This window comes from Pempheris klunzingeri, chromosome 24 (genome assembly GCF_042242105.1).
Source record: "Pempheris klunzingeri isolate RE-2024b chromosome 24, fPemKlu1.hap1, whole genome shotgun sequence".
NCBI classification, from domain to species: Eukaryota; Metazoa; Chordata; class Actinopteri; order Acropomatiformes; family Pempheridae; genus Pempheris; species Pempheris klunzingeri.
In genome coordinates this window covers 4,506,205-4,523,780 of record NC_092035.1, presented here as the reverse complement: position 1 = coordinate 4,523,780, position 17,576 = coordinate 4,506,205, and the positions used below count along the sequence as shown (strand labels likewise).

General features: G+C 42.1%; 1 protein-coding gene across 1 annotated transcript in view; it reads left to right on the top strand.

Annotated features, from left to right (window-relative positions):
* LOC139223938 (FERM and PDZ domain-containing protein 4-like) overlaps positions 1–17,576 on the top strand; it is a 65,133-nt gene that overhangs the window by 36,008 nt on the left and 11,549 nt on the right. Inside the window, 7 exon segments of the mRNA XM_070855942.1 lie at positions 8,360–8,482; positions 12,587–12,738; positions 13,829–13,931; positions 15,077–15,122; positions 16,115–16,219; positions 16,497–16,604; positions 17,334–17,465. Coding sequence (XP_070712043.1) covers positions 8,360–8,482; positions 12,587–12,738; positions 13,829–13,931; positions 15,077–15,122; positions 16,115–16,219; positions 16,497–16,604; positions 17,334–17,465 — 769 coding nt within the window.

Genomic DNA, 17,576 nt, shown 5'->3' with positions numbered 1-17,576 from the left:
GCAAAATGAGGAAGCAGTGGTCGGAGGTTTAACCAGGTCAGACAGCTGTGATTGATGCAGCTGTGTGTGCTTATTGACATACCCCTGACATGTATTTGTGCTTGTGTATCGCTGTGTGTGTGTTTGTGTGTCAGCAGATAGGAAACATCATACATTGGCTTTTGCACAGCATCGACTTTGAAAATCAGTATCCCTGTTCTGAGCGGTGCTGGGTAACAGAAGGGGAGCTGTCCGCGGTCCTGAAATCTGCTGAATGAAAGCCTCAATGAAGCAGCTCCCTCGCTCACCCCTTTGTAAGGGGAAGCTTTTTATGGTGGGCTTTTAATTGATTGCATCATCGCACGCTGTTGGCATGTTTCCACACCATGAAGACCAGCCAGTGTTTGTAAGGAGCCGAGTTTCATCTCAAGGGGACATAAAGATTCTAAATCCCACTAATCAGAGCAAGTACAGTTCAGTCTTTATTATGATCTCAGAGGACAGTTAATTTGCAGGGAAATAACTTTATAGCACACAGTGCAGCACAGTGCAAGGTGACAAATGCAACATTTACCCGCAACCATAAAATAGCAGAATAGCGGTGACTCACCGCCTCTGCAGTTAGTGCTGATAGGCTATGGATTTAGGAACATGGTGGCTGATGGGAAAAAATACAAATGATTGCATATGGCTGAGGATGGTAGCTGGAACCAGATGTGATGTAAAAAAGTAAATAAATAGCATGTTTTAATTCTCTTTTGGGATAATTGTCCTCTCACAGAAATAACAAATATTACATCAACATATTTCTTTAATGAAAAATGAGAGCAAAAGTTGGTAAGATGCAGAAATGCCTTGATACTGTTCCTAATGCTGTTAGGCTTGGTGGCTTTATGACCGCAGCAGAGCAAGTAGGTGAACTGCTACAGCCAGTCAGCTAGTGGATAGAACACCAGGAAGCTGGAAACATTATACATCATTTCATTCAATGAAGAGGTAAGTGAGCTTGCTCACTGACAGTAAGTAAGTAAGTGTCAGGTAATAGAGCAACAGCTTAACAGGACAAGTTCACGTAGTTTGTTTAAAACATGGATTTGTATTTCAACTCATGTCATATTGGTATTGGTCAGGGGTGGTTTGTGTGGATTTACTTCACTGACTACAGCCACTGAAATAACGTGAATGTAATTTTAAAGTGTGACCAAGCTATGAGAAAACAAACAGAAATGGGCTAAAATGATAATATGGCAATATGAGGAAAACAGGAGTCAAGAAACATGAGTCATGAATAGATTCATCATCATTTTAGTTTATGAGAGAAAGAGATTGCTCTTAAGAATAGTTGCTTTTGATGCATTCGGTGAGTTAGCATGTGGTTTATTTTCAAGTTTTTCTGAAGCCTCTGCTGGTAATTATCAGCTTTGTGAAACTCTTGCACTTTCTTGAATCTGTATTTTAAATTTGATTATGCTTGTTTAGCAAACATCCTTACTCTGCAAGATGTTCAGAGAGCATGCAGAATTGAAATTAATGTTCAAGGGGTCACGGATTCGTGTGTACGTACGTACGTGCGCGCGCGCCAAAGAGCCAAAGCATGTTGCCTTCAGATGATAAAGCCATATAAAGTGAGAGCACTTCTAGGGCAATTTTTAACAACATGCGGCAATGTTTCATTTATGAACAGCACAAAGTCACAGAGAACAGGCTGAGGGAGTGAAGAGAGAGTGAAAAAAGGCCAACAAACTGAAAGAGGGATGCGGATTGGATGAGAAGAAGGTCAGGCGACGGCTGGAGTTGTCTTGCTAGGAGCTTAAATTGTGTTTAGATGGAAGATTAATGAGAATAATGAGGGAGACTAAAAGGAAGGAAGCTCCGTCAGCAAGCAAATTAGGAAATTTCTAGTGATAGATAGATGCCACATTGGACAGATATTCTACTGACAACAACTTGCAGGATGGAGCTTGATAAAAATAAACTGTGCGTGCATGTGTTTATGTGCATGCATGCATGCGTCTGTATGTAAAAATGCACTGAGAGCCAAAGCATGCGGTCTTCAGATAGAACAGCTATATGAACTGAGAGCACTTTCAGGGCCACTGTACCAATGTTTCATTTATGACCAGCACAAAGTCAGAGAGAAAAGACTGGGTGAGCAGGAGAGAGTGAAACAAAAAAAAAGCCAACAAACCGAAAAAGGAGGAGGAGGAGGAGGAGGAGGAGAGAGGACGTGGATTGGACGAGAGGAGGGTCAGGCCACGGCTGGAGTCGTCTCGCTAGGAGCTTAGAGTGTGTTAAGTCGGAACATTAATGAGCATAATAAGGAAGACTAAGAGGGAAGAAGGTCCATTAGCAAGCAATTAGGAAATTTCTAGTGACAGATCAATGCCAAATTGGACGGTCCTGTTCTACTGACAACAGCACAAATCGAGTTAATTCAGTTTTAGGTGTATAAAGTGTGTAAGACGCATACAAGTGCCACATTACATGCTCTCAATAATTGATAAATCATGGGATATAGGGCTGCAGCTAAGGGTAGTCACATTAGTGATTCATTTGCTGATTGTTTTCTCAATTAATCAATTAATCATGTCAGAAAATATTGAGTCTCAGAGCCCAAGGTGACGTCTTTAAAACAGTCGGAAACCCAAATGATATTCAGTTTGCGACGACATGTAAAAGGAACAAATCTTTTTTTATTATTGTTGTCTTTTTATTTCACTTTTTTCCTGTAGCTTGGCTTTCGTATGGTAACATTAAACCAGAACCAGAGAAAAATACTTTTTAAGTCATTTACATCCCATATCTCTGGCTTTTCTGTGGTGCTTGCAATTCACAATCAGAGGAAAAACACCCTGTGTTTTCTTGGGCCCTTTAAACCAGAGCCTGATTTTATTTAATGGGGCCTCCTGCTGAGTATGATGATACATTCTTGAAACACGCTCCAGAAGAGTTACTTGAGGCTAATTGTGAAGCTTTACAGAATCACAGCAAGTAAAAAGTTGCTGCTTTGCATCTCAAGCCGCTGAAGCTGGAATACCTTTGATTGGAGTAGATTTTTTAAAGCACTTCAGTCACTATAGCAGTCTATACAGGATATAAATAACCTGAGAAGGAAGGGACAAAAAGCCTGATTTACATTTTCTATGTATATTTTATGCTGTTCCACCCTCCACTTAACCTACATGTCCGTCTAAGCTGATGGGGGTCCTCGGATCCGCCAGCATGCAGGACGCTCAGTAGATGTGCTTTTAAAATGAAGAGGGGAAAAAAGAAGAAGACTTCCATAGAATGATGCTTGAGCTTAAATTACCCTAGTTGTTCTGTAGAGTGTAAAGTGGTGAGAATTGGCAGAGGGACGTAGGTTTTATGCTACTGGCTGTAAGCATTGTCATAATGTAGGGTAAAGCATCTTGGGAGGGCTCTTCGCCTTTTGTGCAAATTCAGTCAGTCTGGATAAAGATCTTGAGGGGTTTTACAAGATTTAATGTCCTGTGCTGAGAGAGAGAGAGAGAGAGAGAGTGTGGTCTTTTCAAAAAAAGGAAGGTCAAACAAAAGTATTTTCACTCCCAGCAGTTGTAAGTAGCCAGGCCATTGGCAGAAACCGTCCTTTAATAGGCTTCAATCCTAAGGCTGGGTCTTTTTTAAATGCCACATTGTCCCATTTAAAATACGATTAGAATTCTAAATTGAAAATGTGTGTCAATAAAGTTCATCGCAGAAATGCCCCAGTGACTCAGATCCCCTGCTTTTGAAGAGGCAGTCAGACAGAGGCTGACTAATGTTCAGCTGCACAGCAGAGTCCAAGCTGGAAATTAGTCACATATCAGGTCAAACAAAAACAAAGAGAGGGGGAAAAAGCCACACAAACAGAACATCACATAAAATGGGACAGAATTATGAAAAATGGCATCACAGTATCCCAGATGTGAAGGTAAAACATTCAAATGTCTTGTTTTGTTTGGCCAAGAGCTGAAAACCAAATGAATTCAATTTACAGTGATAGGAAAAACAGCAGATCCTTAAAATGGCACCATAAAACCATAAAGACTGGAACCATAAAATGGCAATTTTGCTTGATAAATGATTTATCAGCAGTACTGATCATTATGCAGCACCAGTCCTTTACCTAGGAGGCATTAAGTCATTCTCACCTGTTCCCCTGTTACATCAACCTTACAATAACATTAGCCTGGCTCCAAAAGGGCACAGAGACGACACTGAGTTAGCAGCAGGCCAGCTAGCTTGGTGCCACTCCTGGCAGTAAGGAGACAGTCGTTGCAACCCTGCAAACACTGGTTATCAGTGGACATAAAGATGTGTTCCCAGTGGCTCCCGAGTTGCAGAATTCTCTGCGAAAGCCACAGCAATCACATCTACTGTTGAAATATAATACATGTCAGAGAAAGGGGGATTATAATGTACTCTAATGTTACATGTTAGGCTCGTGTGTGTGTGTGTGTGTGGTAGCCTACTATAGATATTACCTTGGCAGAACCCCATGATGGATTATTTTGCTGGACAATGGCAATCCAAATCAAAGCTGCGCTATACGAGAAATGAAGCATTCTCTGAGATGCACCCTGGGCTGTGCGTTCTTGCTGACTGGAGCATGTGGTGGCTGTGCAGAGAGGTCTGCGCCAGCTGGCTCAACTGCTTTCTGTGACGGTGAGGTCTGACATATGATGCAGCAAAAAGCAGCCCGGCAGGCTCCAGTAACCACCGTCTTTGCTACTAAATAAAGACGAGCAGTTCTTCACGCTGTGGCGAAGTATATTTGGGTGGAAAGCCGCAATGATTGACTGACACTCTTTCTCTCACATTGAAACTGCGCTCGTGCAAGAGGTCAGGGCTTGTCACGCAATACACCACTGTGATCTAATCTTTGTTCTTAGTGTTTTAAACAACCTAATGAAAGGAGAGAAAGCGGATCAATCTCTGTGATGGCGCTCTATGAAGGATGATGAATTAGTTAGGCAGGGGAGGTTTTACAGAGGAAACAAACATCAGGATTTAGCCCACAAGGCTGAAATTAAACAAAATATACTGCTCTGTTGATTACCAAACCTCCTCTGAAATAGGTAGTATTTTCTCTTTGCTAATTAATGATCTATCTATACAGGAAGTCTCTTTATGCTGTCAAAATAAATCAGTTAATCTCCTGTCTATACATATAATCTATTAAGTCAATACCGTACCACCGCCTGCTGCTTAACCCATGCCAATACATTTTAAAAAGAATCCAAAAGAATTTTGTCTGGAAAAAGTAGTTCTTGTCAGTACATTTTTGTCATGACAGATCAATTGAGCTTGTGTTACGAGCAGTAGTGTGAATGACAGAGAGAAACTGATCCCTGTTTTAGAGAGCAACATGAATTGATCGGTCAGAAAGACAAAAAAGTTCTTTTTGAAGTCAATACACTGGCCTTTTCAGCAAAGGTAACAAAACACCCTGCTGCTCTTTTTGAATGCATATGTTTGGATTTCTGGTATGTTGATGGAAAACGCGTCAAACAAGGGGGAAGAGTGTGTGTGTGTGTGTGTGTGTGTGTGTGTGTGTGTGTGTGTGTGTGTGTGTGGGGTGGGGGGGGCTTATGTCAACACAGCAAGTTTGTGCTACGCCAGCTGGACGAAAACTCGGCTGCGTAGTTCATCGAGGAGACAACTTTCATGATGTGAAGGCAGAGGTTACATTTCAAGCGACTGCACTTTTTGTTGTGATCTGTCAGTGTTTGTACGTGTCTGCACAGAGAAGTCTAACCTTTTGCATTCGCATTTTAGAAAAACGCTGAGGGAGACAAAAAAAAAAAAACAAGAGAAGCCAGGAAAGAAGCCTGAATCATCCCAGCTGAAGAACAGAGGAAGGTGTTTGTCTGTGCTACTTGTAGGGTTCCCCTTTAACCATGCAGCTGTAACCGTTATGAATGGCAAACGCAATTATCTGGCTTTATGCTGCGTTCACTGTTGTTGATACAAATCTGTAGACACACGGAGCTGTAGGAGACTGTTGGCCTGCACCCTCGCCTCGTTTACCTGCCTACCAGGACGCTATAAGTTTCATCTTACTGGCAGAACCTTTTGCCCTTTTCTGTCTCATTCTGACAAACAAAAAGACACCAAAAAAAAAGGCATTTCTTTGCTGGAGGAAGACCAGAAGTGAAGAGTGAAATATTAATACCATCCAGGTGAACTTTAAGAGTCACTTCCCTCTTCCCGCTGTGAGGCTCCAGCTCCAAGATGGAGCGGTGTTTCCATACACGTTGTTGCTCTCAGAAAATCCTCTTACTCCACACACACACACACACACACACACACACACACATCCTCTCATATACATGCACAGTTGCACACACTCTTCCTCTCATTTTCTCTCTCTCACATACCCACACACAAATACTCATACACACACACACACACACACACACAGCGTGGATTTGTTTTCTCTGTGATGAGAGGGATTATGGGATAAAGGAGGCGAGGCCACGCCAGTTTAGTTCAGTTTGGACCAAAGCTGCTCTCAGCAGCAGCACAATGACAAACAGAGATGAATGTCTGGCTACACACTGGAGATCTGCACAGCCGTTAACGCCACAGCCTCTGTATATTCTCAGCGCAAGAGCCTCTGATTGGGATTCTGAAGTGGCGGTGGGTCTGTTTTTCTTTCGGATGACTGAAGATCAGAAGAAACACAAGCGTCTGACTGAAATCCGTGGATGGCAAGTTGGCAACAGAATCCAGGGGAATCAAACTCAAAAGCCCGAGAGTGCTGAAATGGATCTATTGCTCGTAAGGATGACTTGAGCATCAGCTGTTTTTGTTTTCTTCGTTGTGGGTGTTAATGGAAGCACGGAAGCTGAGTGTGACTCTTGAGACAACTAGTATCATCAGTAAACTTCTTTCATTTTTCCTCTCCTACATGACAGCTGATCAGCAGGATGACTGAGAGCGTCTGACACGTTCGCCAGCAGCTTCACTGTACTCCAGTGGAGCTTGTTATCCGCTTTTAATCTGAGGACAACTTTCTTTTTCGCACACTGCAAGCTATGACATGACTGACTGATGCATTCAGCCCATCAGCAGCACAGTATGGGAGTCGACCGACTGGATTCTTACGGTGATGACGTCCTCATCTAGTACGCATTTTCTCCTATTTTAAGAATTTGTATTGGCTTGGGGCCAATCAGATGAGGCCTGCACTGTGGTCAATGATGGAGGTCCAAGAGCTGAAGCTGTGATGTGACACAGCCAAGTGAGAATATGCAACCTCGATAATATTAGTCTGAATTTTGCCACTCAACTGCCATCTTTTCATTGTTGCTGTAGCTGTGCATCAGTTTGCTGTGACAGATTTGAGGTCAGGACAGTAAACTCGTCCTCATGGTTTATGCCTTTGAGGGCATGCCTTCTCCAAAATGAAACAAATATGAGAATGAAGTGCATAGATGCTTAAAATTCATTGCCTTTTTCTGGCTTGACGATCTTTTATTGCATTTGTGATTATTTCTGTGAGGAGTTATGGGATGGGCGCTTTATGATCTGTGCATGATTAGTCACTGCAGCATGTGTCACATTGGAGACTTTGAACTGAGCACAGTGGATTCAGGAGGGTGTTCCCTTTAATTCTCATTATAGGCTGAACTTTGTTCACACTGAGGTGACACATTGAAGCCACTTTCTTCTCCTATCTTCTCCCTCTGTCTCTCTCCATTCTCCACTCTCCTGAAATCCTCAACGGCATTGCTGGCGTAATCTGCGGCAGCCGAATCAGCTATCACATCAGTGCTTTTCCTCGCTGCTCGCGTACAATTGTGCAGAGCAGCGACCGCAGCTCTGCCCATACATGCAGTCATTGATCGCCCATCTGCACGCCCGTTGAGCTGTTACTTGACTGTGTTCGATTGCGTTAAGCAGTGCTATCTCACGCTGCAAGCCACAACCCTGGAGACAAGAAGTCACACTAATTGGCCTGAGAGGGATCTAACCAGAACTCTGCAGAGCATGTCTGAGTGTTTTTAGCCACAGAGGGAGGAAACGATTTGTGATATCACCTTTGATTCTTTACTTAAATGATTTAGCTCTTGAAATAAGTAGATATAGTTGCTGTGATGTTTATGTATGAGCTCTGTGCTCTGTGAATCATATCCATGCATAAAAACCTCCCAATCAATGTTTAAGATTCATCCCAGCTCTGTAAAAATAACCAAAAAGTTCAGTTTTCCTTTAAATGTTATTAAATGCTTGTTTTGTTGGAGGTGACTTTCTGCAAGCGGAGTGAGTTCACCTCTACTGTGAATTAAGATGCTGGTCTTGTTTGTCTATATTTCCTACAACTAAGGTGAAACTAGAAGGAATCCAGCTGATTTTCCCATCCTTTATGTTTCAGCCATAAGAACAAAATGTCGGGCTGGCCGCCCCCTGGCCCAGGCTCCTGGGGTGGACTACAGGGGCCTCCATACAGCTGGGACAGCATGAACAGCACCAGGGAGGGACGGGATAGCCTCACCAAGTATGTACAGTACGATCAAAGACACCAGCATGCATTTGCCTACATGTGTATGTTCTTAAAATGTGTAATTAAAGGATAACTCCAGTACATCACCTCAGCCTGCAGCCAAAAACAGACAGCAAACAATCTATAATGTATAATCTATAATGTAACCCTTTGAGGAGATGCCCATCAAAAGTGCTTGTTTTTGCCACAGACAGGCTTAGATTATTATTGAAAATGTCTGACAGAGATAGATCTGGAAGATTCTTTTTGTTTATCCAGATGGAGTCTAGTGATATAATGACTATTTCTGGTTAAACAAAAGGAATCTTACTGGTCTATCTCTGTAGAATAAAACTCTGAGACGGTCAGTGGCAAAGAGAAGCACTTTTTCGTGGACTGGCCCCAATCTGACGCAAATGCAATGACATCATAGCTCATTCTCAGCTGCAGAGGCAATCTGCTGGACCAGTACCAATCATCTAGCCACGGAAATATGTAGCAATAGGAGAATACATGTACACAATTTGGTACCACACTGATAAGTGTAGACAATTAAGATACAGCAATGAACGTGATAAGTGATTGCAGACTGAATCAAAGTTAGATTTATTCTTGTTTTTACTGTTAAATACTGAGAAAAAAACAGGAGCACATGTTTGTGTATTGTAAATGAGGTACAAAGCATGAGCCAATAGACACTTAAACCTGTTCATTAAGGTTTAATCAGGCGGCCTCTTCCTCCCCTTATGCACAAAAGTACTGTAACTGTTCAGGTATTTTGCATTCTACCTGTGTGTGCAGTGTCTGTTTTCTGTGCAAATTTGCCATGCAGGGAGAAAAATTCAGCCAGGTAAACATGCAAATCCTCAGGTTGGGCCGGCAATGAGAGCTTGGCATACAGAACGTTATGCACGATGAATACAGCCACATGAAGCACACTGTGGAACAGGCTCCGTGCAGATCTCTCTGACTTTCTCCATCAGTATGAATCAAGCTCTTGTTCTTGTGTTTAATCTCAGAGCCAAACTGCAAGACTCAATTCTTGTCACTCCTAGTATTTACTGTGTGCTGCTGAGTCCTGGCATCACTTCCCTTTTTATCAGCGCTGTGGAGAAAATGGGGATGCTGACAGACCCAATGCCCAGGAAGCTGGAAAGCAGAATTAACTGTCCACTGCTGCTTTAGGCAGATGTGACTGATTTTGATGAATGTCTTTTGGTGCACAAATTGCTTTACGTGCAGTATATCTAGTCTTTCTAATTGTAAAATAATTGTGCCTACCATGAGATGCTGTGAATGAACTGAACTGTTTTTGTTGTTTTATTTGTCAATGGGCTATCCTCACAACAATGTTGACAGTAGTGACAGTAGTTGCCTTGACTGCACAGGTGAGCAGGCCTCTAACATAAATTACAGTATTGATACACCAAGACATTTTCTACATGTTCAACTGAGAAACTGTCAGTAGATTAGATAGCAGACAGGAGTGTCATTTCACATTATATTAAGCCACCCGGAAAAACCCACAGAGGCGAGCGTCCACAGGCTCCTCGGAGTGACAGGAGACAGGAGTGCGATGGTTGAGCCGGAGTGCAGCCTTTCACCGTGGCTTGAAGGTGCAAAGGAGCAGTTGCAGTCTGGATGTGAGCTGCAAGAAGGAGCTCGTGGTGTGAATGGAGAAGCGGAGTGGTGGAGAAAAACCTGGTGATAGGTTGAACTCCAGGAGGCCAGGCATGTGAATTATAGGCATTATAGGCATGTGAATCCAACTTGTTAAGATTAAGGGGCAATTCTGGTCATGATTAAATGCTCCCAACATCAACAAGTACCATTGGTATGAGACACCTGGGACATGTACTGTGAATTGCACAGGCGTGCTTGCTTTTCCCATTCCGCCATGTGTAGCAGTGATACCATGATCTGACCTTTTGTATTCAGACTCACCCTGACATCAGGGCTCTGCCCCGCCGTGAGATTAAACCCCCGACAGGGATGGTGAACCTATTGGAACATGCTTCGTTGCAGACAGATTTAGTTTGAGATTTCGGTGCCATGTGTACAATATATACATCCATGCGGTAATAAGAGAGAGGTAATGAGAAAGCTGGAAGGTGGGAGGTGGAGCAGAGATTGAGGCTGATCCGGATTGGTTGGAGATAAAGTCGCATCCGGGACGGCTGGAACATGCTTCATCATCAGGGCGGATTGAGGCAAAGCTGCAGGAATATATACTGTAATAACGAGATAAATATCCATAAGAAAAGCCTCACTGGTCAGGAACATTACCTGATAAAAAATGGGGAAATTACCTTAGTGAGCGAGGCTAAAATCATGCAGTTGCACACAATTTCAGCAGCGTTTGCAAACAAATAAAACAGCTGTGACTATATTAAGGTTAGGATAAGGCAAGAAATGTATACTCTCATGTATGGACGGTGGAGACAAAGATGGAATGGATGTTAAGGTAACAGTAGACACCCTATACTGGGCTTAATATGAAGAGAGGAAGGAAGCAATGGCTGCCAAGTGAGCTTTTTAAGCTGTGAAATAGAGAGTGGGGAAGATATAGAGACAGAAAGGGAATGAGTTAACCCTAATGAAAGCGAGTATCACCTCTCAATTAGCAGGCATTCTGCATTCTCAGTGTCCCGGTCGAGACGTCTGAGGTTCAGCAAGCAGGGAGGTGTAATTTATTTTGGTGCATTTACATTTTAGTGGTGCTCTTCTCTTGAGTGACTAGCAATCAGGAAAAGGAAGGGACAAAGTGAAATGTCACCAATATTAACCCACATTCAAGTTGCATTAAATGTTAGAGGCCCCACACAGCCACTAACAATACTCACAGAAATGTTTCATCAGTCCCTCAAACGTAAGTACTTATTGTTCAACAAATACTGGCTCAAATCATCATGGGATGCTGCAGGGAAATAAAGAAACAAAAAGTAGTAACTTCAAAAGAGCAAAACGAAATACAGTCAGTTTACATCAAGTGGAAACTTGTTGCCCTCCTGCTCCTGCCGTGTATCACCGCTGTTATCACTCTATCCACCTAAGCATAAAACTGGAAAACCAAGAGCTGCGAGGGTTTGTGAATCACACCCGCACAGATAAAAATGACTGCTGATAAAAACGAAGCAAACAACACACGGCCAAGCATCAAACCGACAATTTAAGTTGGAAAGATATACAGTGTGCCCAGGAAATGTCAAGACACTGGGAGATGACAGACGGCGGCAGACTGTATGAGCTGTATGGCCAGCGGCTTAAGATAACATCAGCTCCATGAATCTCTGGATCACTTTTTAATGTTTCCAGCAACTTGTTTGGAGAACATTCATGATATTGTGCTAATTAAGACTGAATTTGAGTGTCCCATAAAAAGCTGAATATCCCAGGTGTTACTACATTAACTGTCCGAAGCGTTAGTCAAATAAAACATGGAAATAAGTTGCCAACAACCCTCAGAAGCACAAACGTAATTGTCTAAGGGTTAGAATGGTTGGGCCATGTGCTTTGATAATAGTGACGATAGTAATATTCAACAGCAGCATTCAGACCTTCGTAGAGCACATATGAAAATACACATCCAAGTCCGTTCCACATTGACCTGATTAAATGATCAGTACACTTTTATTTAGAACAGACTTTTCTACAGATATAAGAGGCAAATTGGTTCCAGATAGCAAATCTGCTTCATTTTATGAATGCGGGACCTGTGCTCTCTTTTATAAGTGGCTCTTAAGCATGAAATGTTGTGCTAATGACCAAACCTGAGCCAAGGCTCTGATTTATGAACAGCTGATTGGATAGCTCGAATCATTCATTCTACGTTTAATGCTATCTTTCAGGGCTAAGGCTCATTACTACTGTAGGAATGGATGCATTGATTGAATTTGAATGTGCACTGTATCATTTTCTTTAAGAGATCCTGCTTTTATAAGCAGGATAGGTTTGGTCCTTGTGAGAGTCATTGTGCCCATTACCAGCCACACAAGTGAAACTATTTGCTGAGTCATTTTACGTCACTGTATATAAGTAGGTCAGCCGATTGTCTGAACTGTAAAAGGTTTTTGTATGACGTCCTTAATCACTATGTTCCTCCGCTTCTGTATTTTCCAGCCAAGTGTCTCAGAGCAGCTCCCTGGAGGAGGTTCACCTGGATGGGGTCCCCCCCGCCCCCCGCCTGGTGGAGATGAGACGGGACCCGGTCCTGGGCTTCGGCTTCGTGGCAGGCAGTGAGAAACCGGTGGTGGTCCGCTCGGTCACGCCAGGTAGGCCTTCTGCTCTGCTGCCTGTAGCCGCGTCTTCTCTGATGTTACCACAGTTAGAATCCAGCACACTGGAACTTTAAATCATGTATTTGATAGAATAAATAACAACCATGCAGAGGTATGTTCTGCTCTGACTTGGACTGTCTTACTGTAAGTGGCCCTGATGCAAAAGTCCATTCACTTCTTCGGGTGTCAGATGATTCACAGCAAGAAGAGCAGTACACAATGCCTGCATTGGAATCACTCAACACCAGAGGGACAACATAGTGCTAGAAAGTCACAGAAAATAAAGTATATAAACAAGCAGCTTTGCTAGTAGAGAGTTCCACATTGAAAGACTGCACTAAGTGATTTTATTAGTTCCTCCTTACTGTTTGAAGAGTGCTAATCAGTGAAAACTTGCTGTTGCTGTAATCATTGTTTATAAGGAAACCATGCAGAGCGTTGGCTTTTCCAGTCTGTAATTGCACAAGTAAGTAGTATTGACCCCATACAAGAAAGAAAACAAACACAAATTAATGTTATTTTTTGCTGGAAGTACTGTTTATTTTGGTTGATTGACAGTAATTTTGCAATCAGCCAAACCACTGCTTACAGACTCCTATCACCAGTGACTGCACAGACACATGCAGTGATTAGGTGTTTCAATAATCAATCAGCGCTAAATTCCAAGCAGACGACTGAAGGAATAAATATTCTACTGAGAGTTGTTGGCCATGGACAGGAGTACATCTGCTTGTGAACGCAGCACTTTATTAATGCTCACACACGCTCAGCAGTAGAGCATGTAGTGCACTTATCGGAACATCAGTGGTTCGATTCCCAGTTCCTCCGCTCTGCGTGTCAAAGTAGGCTTACAACAACAGCTAATTAAGTCGCTGTTGCTTTGGGAAGATACCGAACCCCAAATTGAAGCTGTGGTTGCTACACAAGTGCAGTCCATTTACCTAAAGGAGGATGCATGTAAATGTGCATACAGTGTCCGTTCAGCTGTTCCTGCACTGATGCGTTCATAGACCGTCTTTGGCTGGCTCTCTACCTGCGTTGCGATCAACTTATGGCTCGTTTGCATGTGTTTGTGTGTGTGTAGGTGGTCCATCAGAGGGGAAGCTGTTGCCAGGCGATGAGATCATCATGATCAACGATGAACCCGTCGGTTCGGCTCCTCGAGAACGAGTCATCGACCTCGTCAGGTGGACGCACATTTCTCATCTGTCAGAGTTAAAGCTGTAATAGCTCAGTTCACATTCAGCAGGTGGTGAATTTCCTAGTCACACAAAGTTGTGCAAAAGGTTATTGATAGCTTAAGATTTAAAGGGGCCAGATCAATCAAATTGGGGAAAAAATATTGTTCTACTTAGCTTTAGTGGCATCCAGCAATGTACAAAGTTTGGGTTTTATTTCTCCAGATTGTCTGATATCCCTGTCTGAGATGTCTGCCTCCACTCTAATGCAGTGGTTGGTGAGAGGGATCAATTTGTTGTGCTCACAGAAGTAAAAGAAAAATCATCAAATTCAACTGCTGCAGCTCTTTCCAGAAATAATTTCAAGGTTATTCGGTTTTGATTAATACTGCTTGATATTGAAGAAATAGTCCCTGCAAAAATATGAGATCTGATTACTATTCCTGGAGAGAGATGATCCTGACAAGATTTTCAAATGTATTTTTTCTGACGATGTGAGCACCACAAAAAAAAAATCTCTCTTTGTATTCAGTTGACAGGGGCAGATATCTTTAAACATACTGTGGCTTTATGTGATTAATATGAGGGATTGCCTTTAATAAAGTCAATTACTATTATATTACAATCCGCTGGCTGTAATATTGAATTTTGTCAGTATAAAAAAATAATGTCGCAATGAAAAAAACAGTCATAATTAAATAAAGTCATTATTATTGGTTTGCTCAAGATCTTTTAAAATCTCATCTTTAATTTCACTGAACTTTGTGAAACTGTAATGAAGCGCTCGCCAAGTATTGGTCATGCTTTGCCCACCATCTGCATAATGCAAAGTTAATGCAGTTCTGCTCAGCACACAAACCGTAGTCATCATCACATAACAATCAGAAAATAAATATTCTGAATTAAATAAAGCCCTTTTTTGCTGGTTGGATGCACACAGTTCACCCTGACTGACAGAAAATACTGTTGCATGTTTTTTTAAATGGGAATCTAATGAGTGTGTATGTGTGCAAGTGATGATTGCCAGAGGCATCTCATTCCATTTCAGCCTAGCTAATCAAGTTGCTGTTGCTTATCTGCCACTATTGTTCACTGCGATTGTTGTTTTCTGATGATTTTTGTTGACTCTGTGATTTGCTGTCTTCTCGCTTCAGGAGCTGCAAAGAATCCATCATGCTGACCGTCGTCCAACCGTATCCTGTGAGTAGATCGCCTCTTGCGAAAAAATGATTTTTAAAGTTGCGCAGGACACCAAAATGATTGAGCATATCGGACATATTTATCAAAAAACTGCTGAATGTGTTGTTGCTCTGAGTATCATACTTTGTTTCCATTTGGCCACTTTATCTATGGCCTGTAAGCCACTTGCGCTAACACCCCATTCAGAACAGAGTTTGCTGCAGGTTCTTAAAAATGTTAAAATGTTGTTTGTGTCAGAATTCCTCTCAATTCTCATAACCATACTCTTGAAAAATAAATTCCACTACTGCACATATAGGAGTCCCTTAACGTCATATTTGGGGAGATATAGATTTGTGGCTTGTGTCTTTCATTACAGGCAATGCTGGAGCTTTCTATCATATCACATGATCTTCATCGGCAAATGGCGTTTGCCCAGTTGTCATCATTTTTACTGTTTTTTGTCAACTGCTGTCTCCAAGAGAAGAGCACTGCCTCGTGGCACAGTTGTTAATGTTGAATCAATGTGTGTTAATCCACCACAAAAAATAGTCCCCAACAAAAGCACTATGTCCTCCTGGACATAGCGCCCAGCTATTTTAGGAAATTACAGATTGCTGTTTTTTTTTTGTTCTGGAAAAACACCAGACTTTTCCTTTAAAGGGGATGAAATAATGAGCTTGTATTGCTCCAATTAAATGTATTGATCCGGCTCCTTGCTTCCCTTTAAGTTCCTGTTGTGTTGCACCAAGGTTTTGTTTCTGGTAAACCGCAAATTATATTTTGCTCACACCTACTTTGCTCTTTTCCAATTTCCGAGGCTGTTGCGCTAAAGTTTTATTGATTTACAAATATCACATGTAGAGCTAATGTGCTGGAAATCTGTTTTCTGTGCATGTGTTTATGCTTCTCTTTATCTCCTTCCCTCCATCTGTCTCTCTCTTTCTTCCTTGTTCCCTCCTCTCTCTCTCTCTCTCTCTCTCTCTCTCTCTCTTTGGATGCTTGCCTCTTAGTCCCCTAAGTCAGCGTTCATCAGTGCAGCCAAAAAAGCCATGCTCAAGTCCAATCCGGTCAAAGTGCGCTTTGCAGAGGAGGTCATTATAAACGGCCAGGTTCCAGTCAGTTCTACCGCAAACACACACACACACACACATACACACACACACGTACACACACGTACACACAAGTGCAAACACTTATGTATGACCTATATAAGCAATGCCAGATGGTTGCCACTTACCACATTAAGACAGACAGTTAAGTGAGTGCCAGACAGATAAGACAATCCCACAAATGTGTTATGACATGACACTTCACGTATTAAACCTCACATTTTGTATTAAAGTGTCCACAAATGCAGCGCATGAAAAGACTGATCATATTCCTCCTCTGCAGAATCCGGTGAAGGACAATTCTCTTCTGTTCATGCCAAATGTCCTGAAGGTCTACCTGGAGAACGGGCAGACAAAGTCTTTTCGCTTCGACAGCAGTACCTCTATCAAGGTGTGTGTGTGTGTGTGTGTGTGTGTTCGTTCCTTCCCTTAAGGTACACTCGACAGAATTAGCAGTATCTGCAGCATCTATAATTACAAAGGGAGAAATTCATTTAGGGTGCAAATGAGTGTGTCTTGGTGCACAGACACAGACCATGAAATTCAAGCACTTTTTCAGTTCCATTTGTTTGAGCACCTCATTTATTCAGGCACGTGGCAGGAACATATTTTAAATTTTTTGACTTGTAGATTCTTATTCTGTTGTGATCCACTATGACTCCCAGCATGCAATTTAGGACGCAGAGCTGAGTCAACTCCTTTTTTCTGCTTCACTTCAAATACTGTAGAGTTACAGAGTCACCTGCTTGAAGTCTAATGTTGATTGATGATTTCTATTTTGTCTTCTTATCTCTTAGATGCAGGTCAAAATGGCCTGTTAAATATATGCTCTCTTCACCATTTCTCTCATAATATTCTTTTGAATCACACAGCAGCATTATTAAATGTTTCTTAAGTTTAATTTATGATTTTGATTGTGAAATTATCTTCTCCACTCCTTTGTCATGATAAAAGTTATCAGTCTTTCACATAATAAAAAATAAAAAGAGGATGGAATCAAGAGAACAATCATGTCATGCTAGTACATTTTGTGTGGACTAATGTCAAAACCAGTGCAGCATGCGTCATAGCTATTAAGGAATTATTCTAATTAAATATGCATGTGATGTATTTACTTCAGGATGTGATCCTGACCCTGCAAGAGAAGCTGTCAATCAAATGCATCGAGCACTTCTCCCTCATATTGGAGCAGAGGACGGAAGGCTCTGGAAGCAAGCTGCTCCTCCTGCATGAACAGGAGATGCTTACTCAGGTGGGAGATGTTTCTCCTTAGCTCTCTTTCTTTTTCAACTTTTCTGTCTGCACACACACGCACGCCAACCTGCTCACACACATTCCCGCTCAGTATTCAAGCAGCATTTGG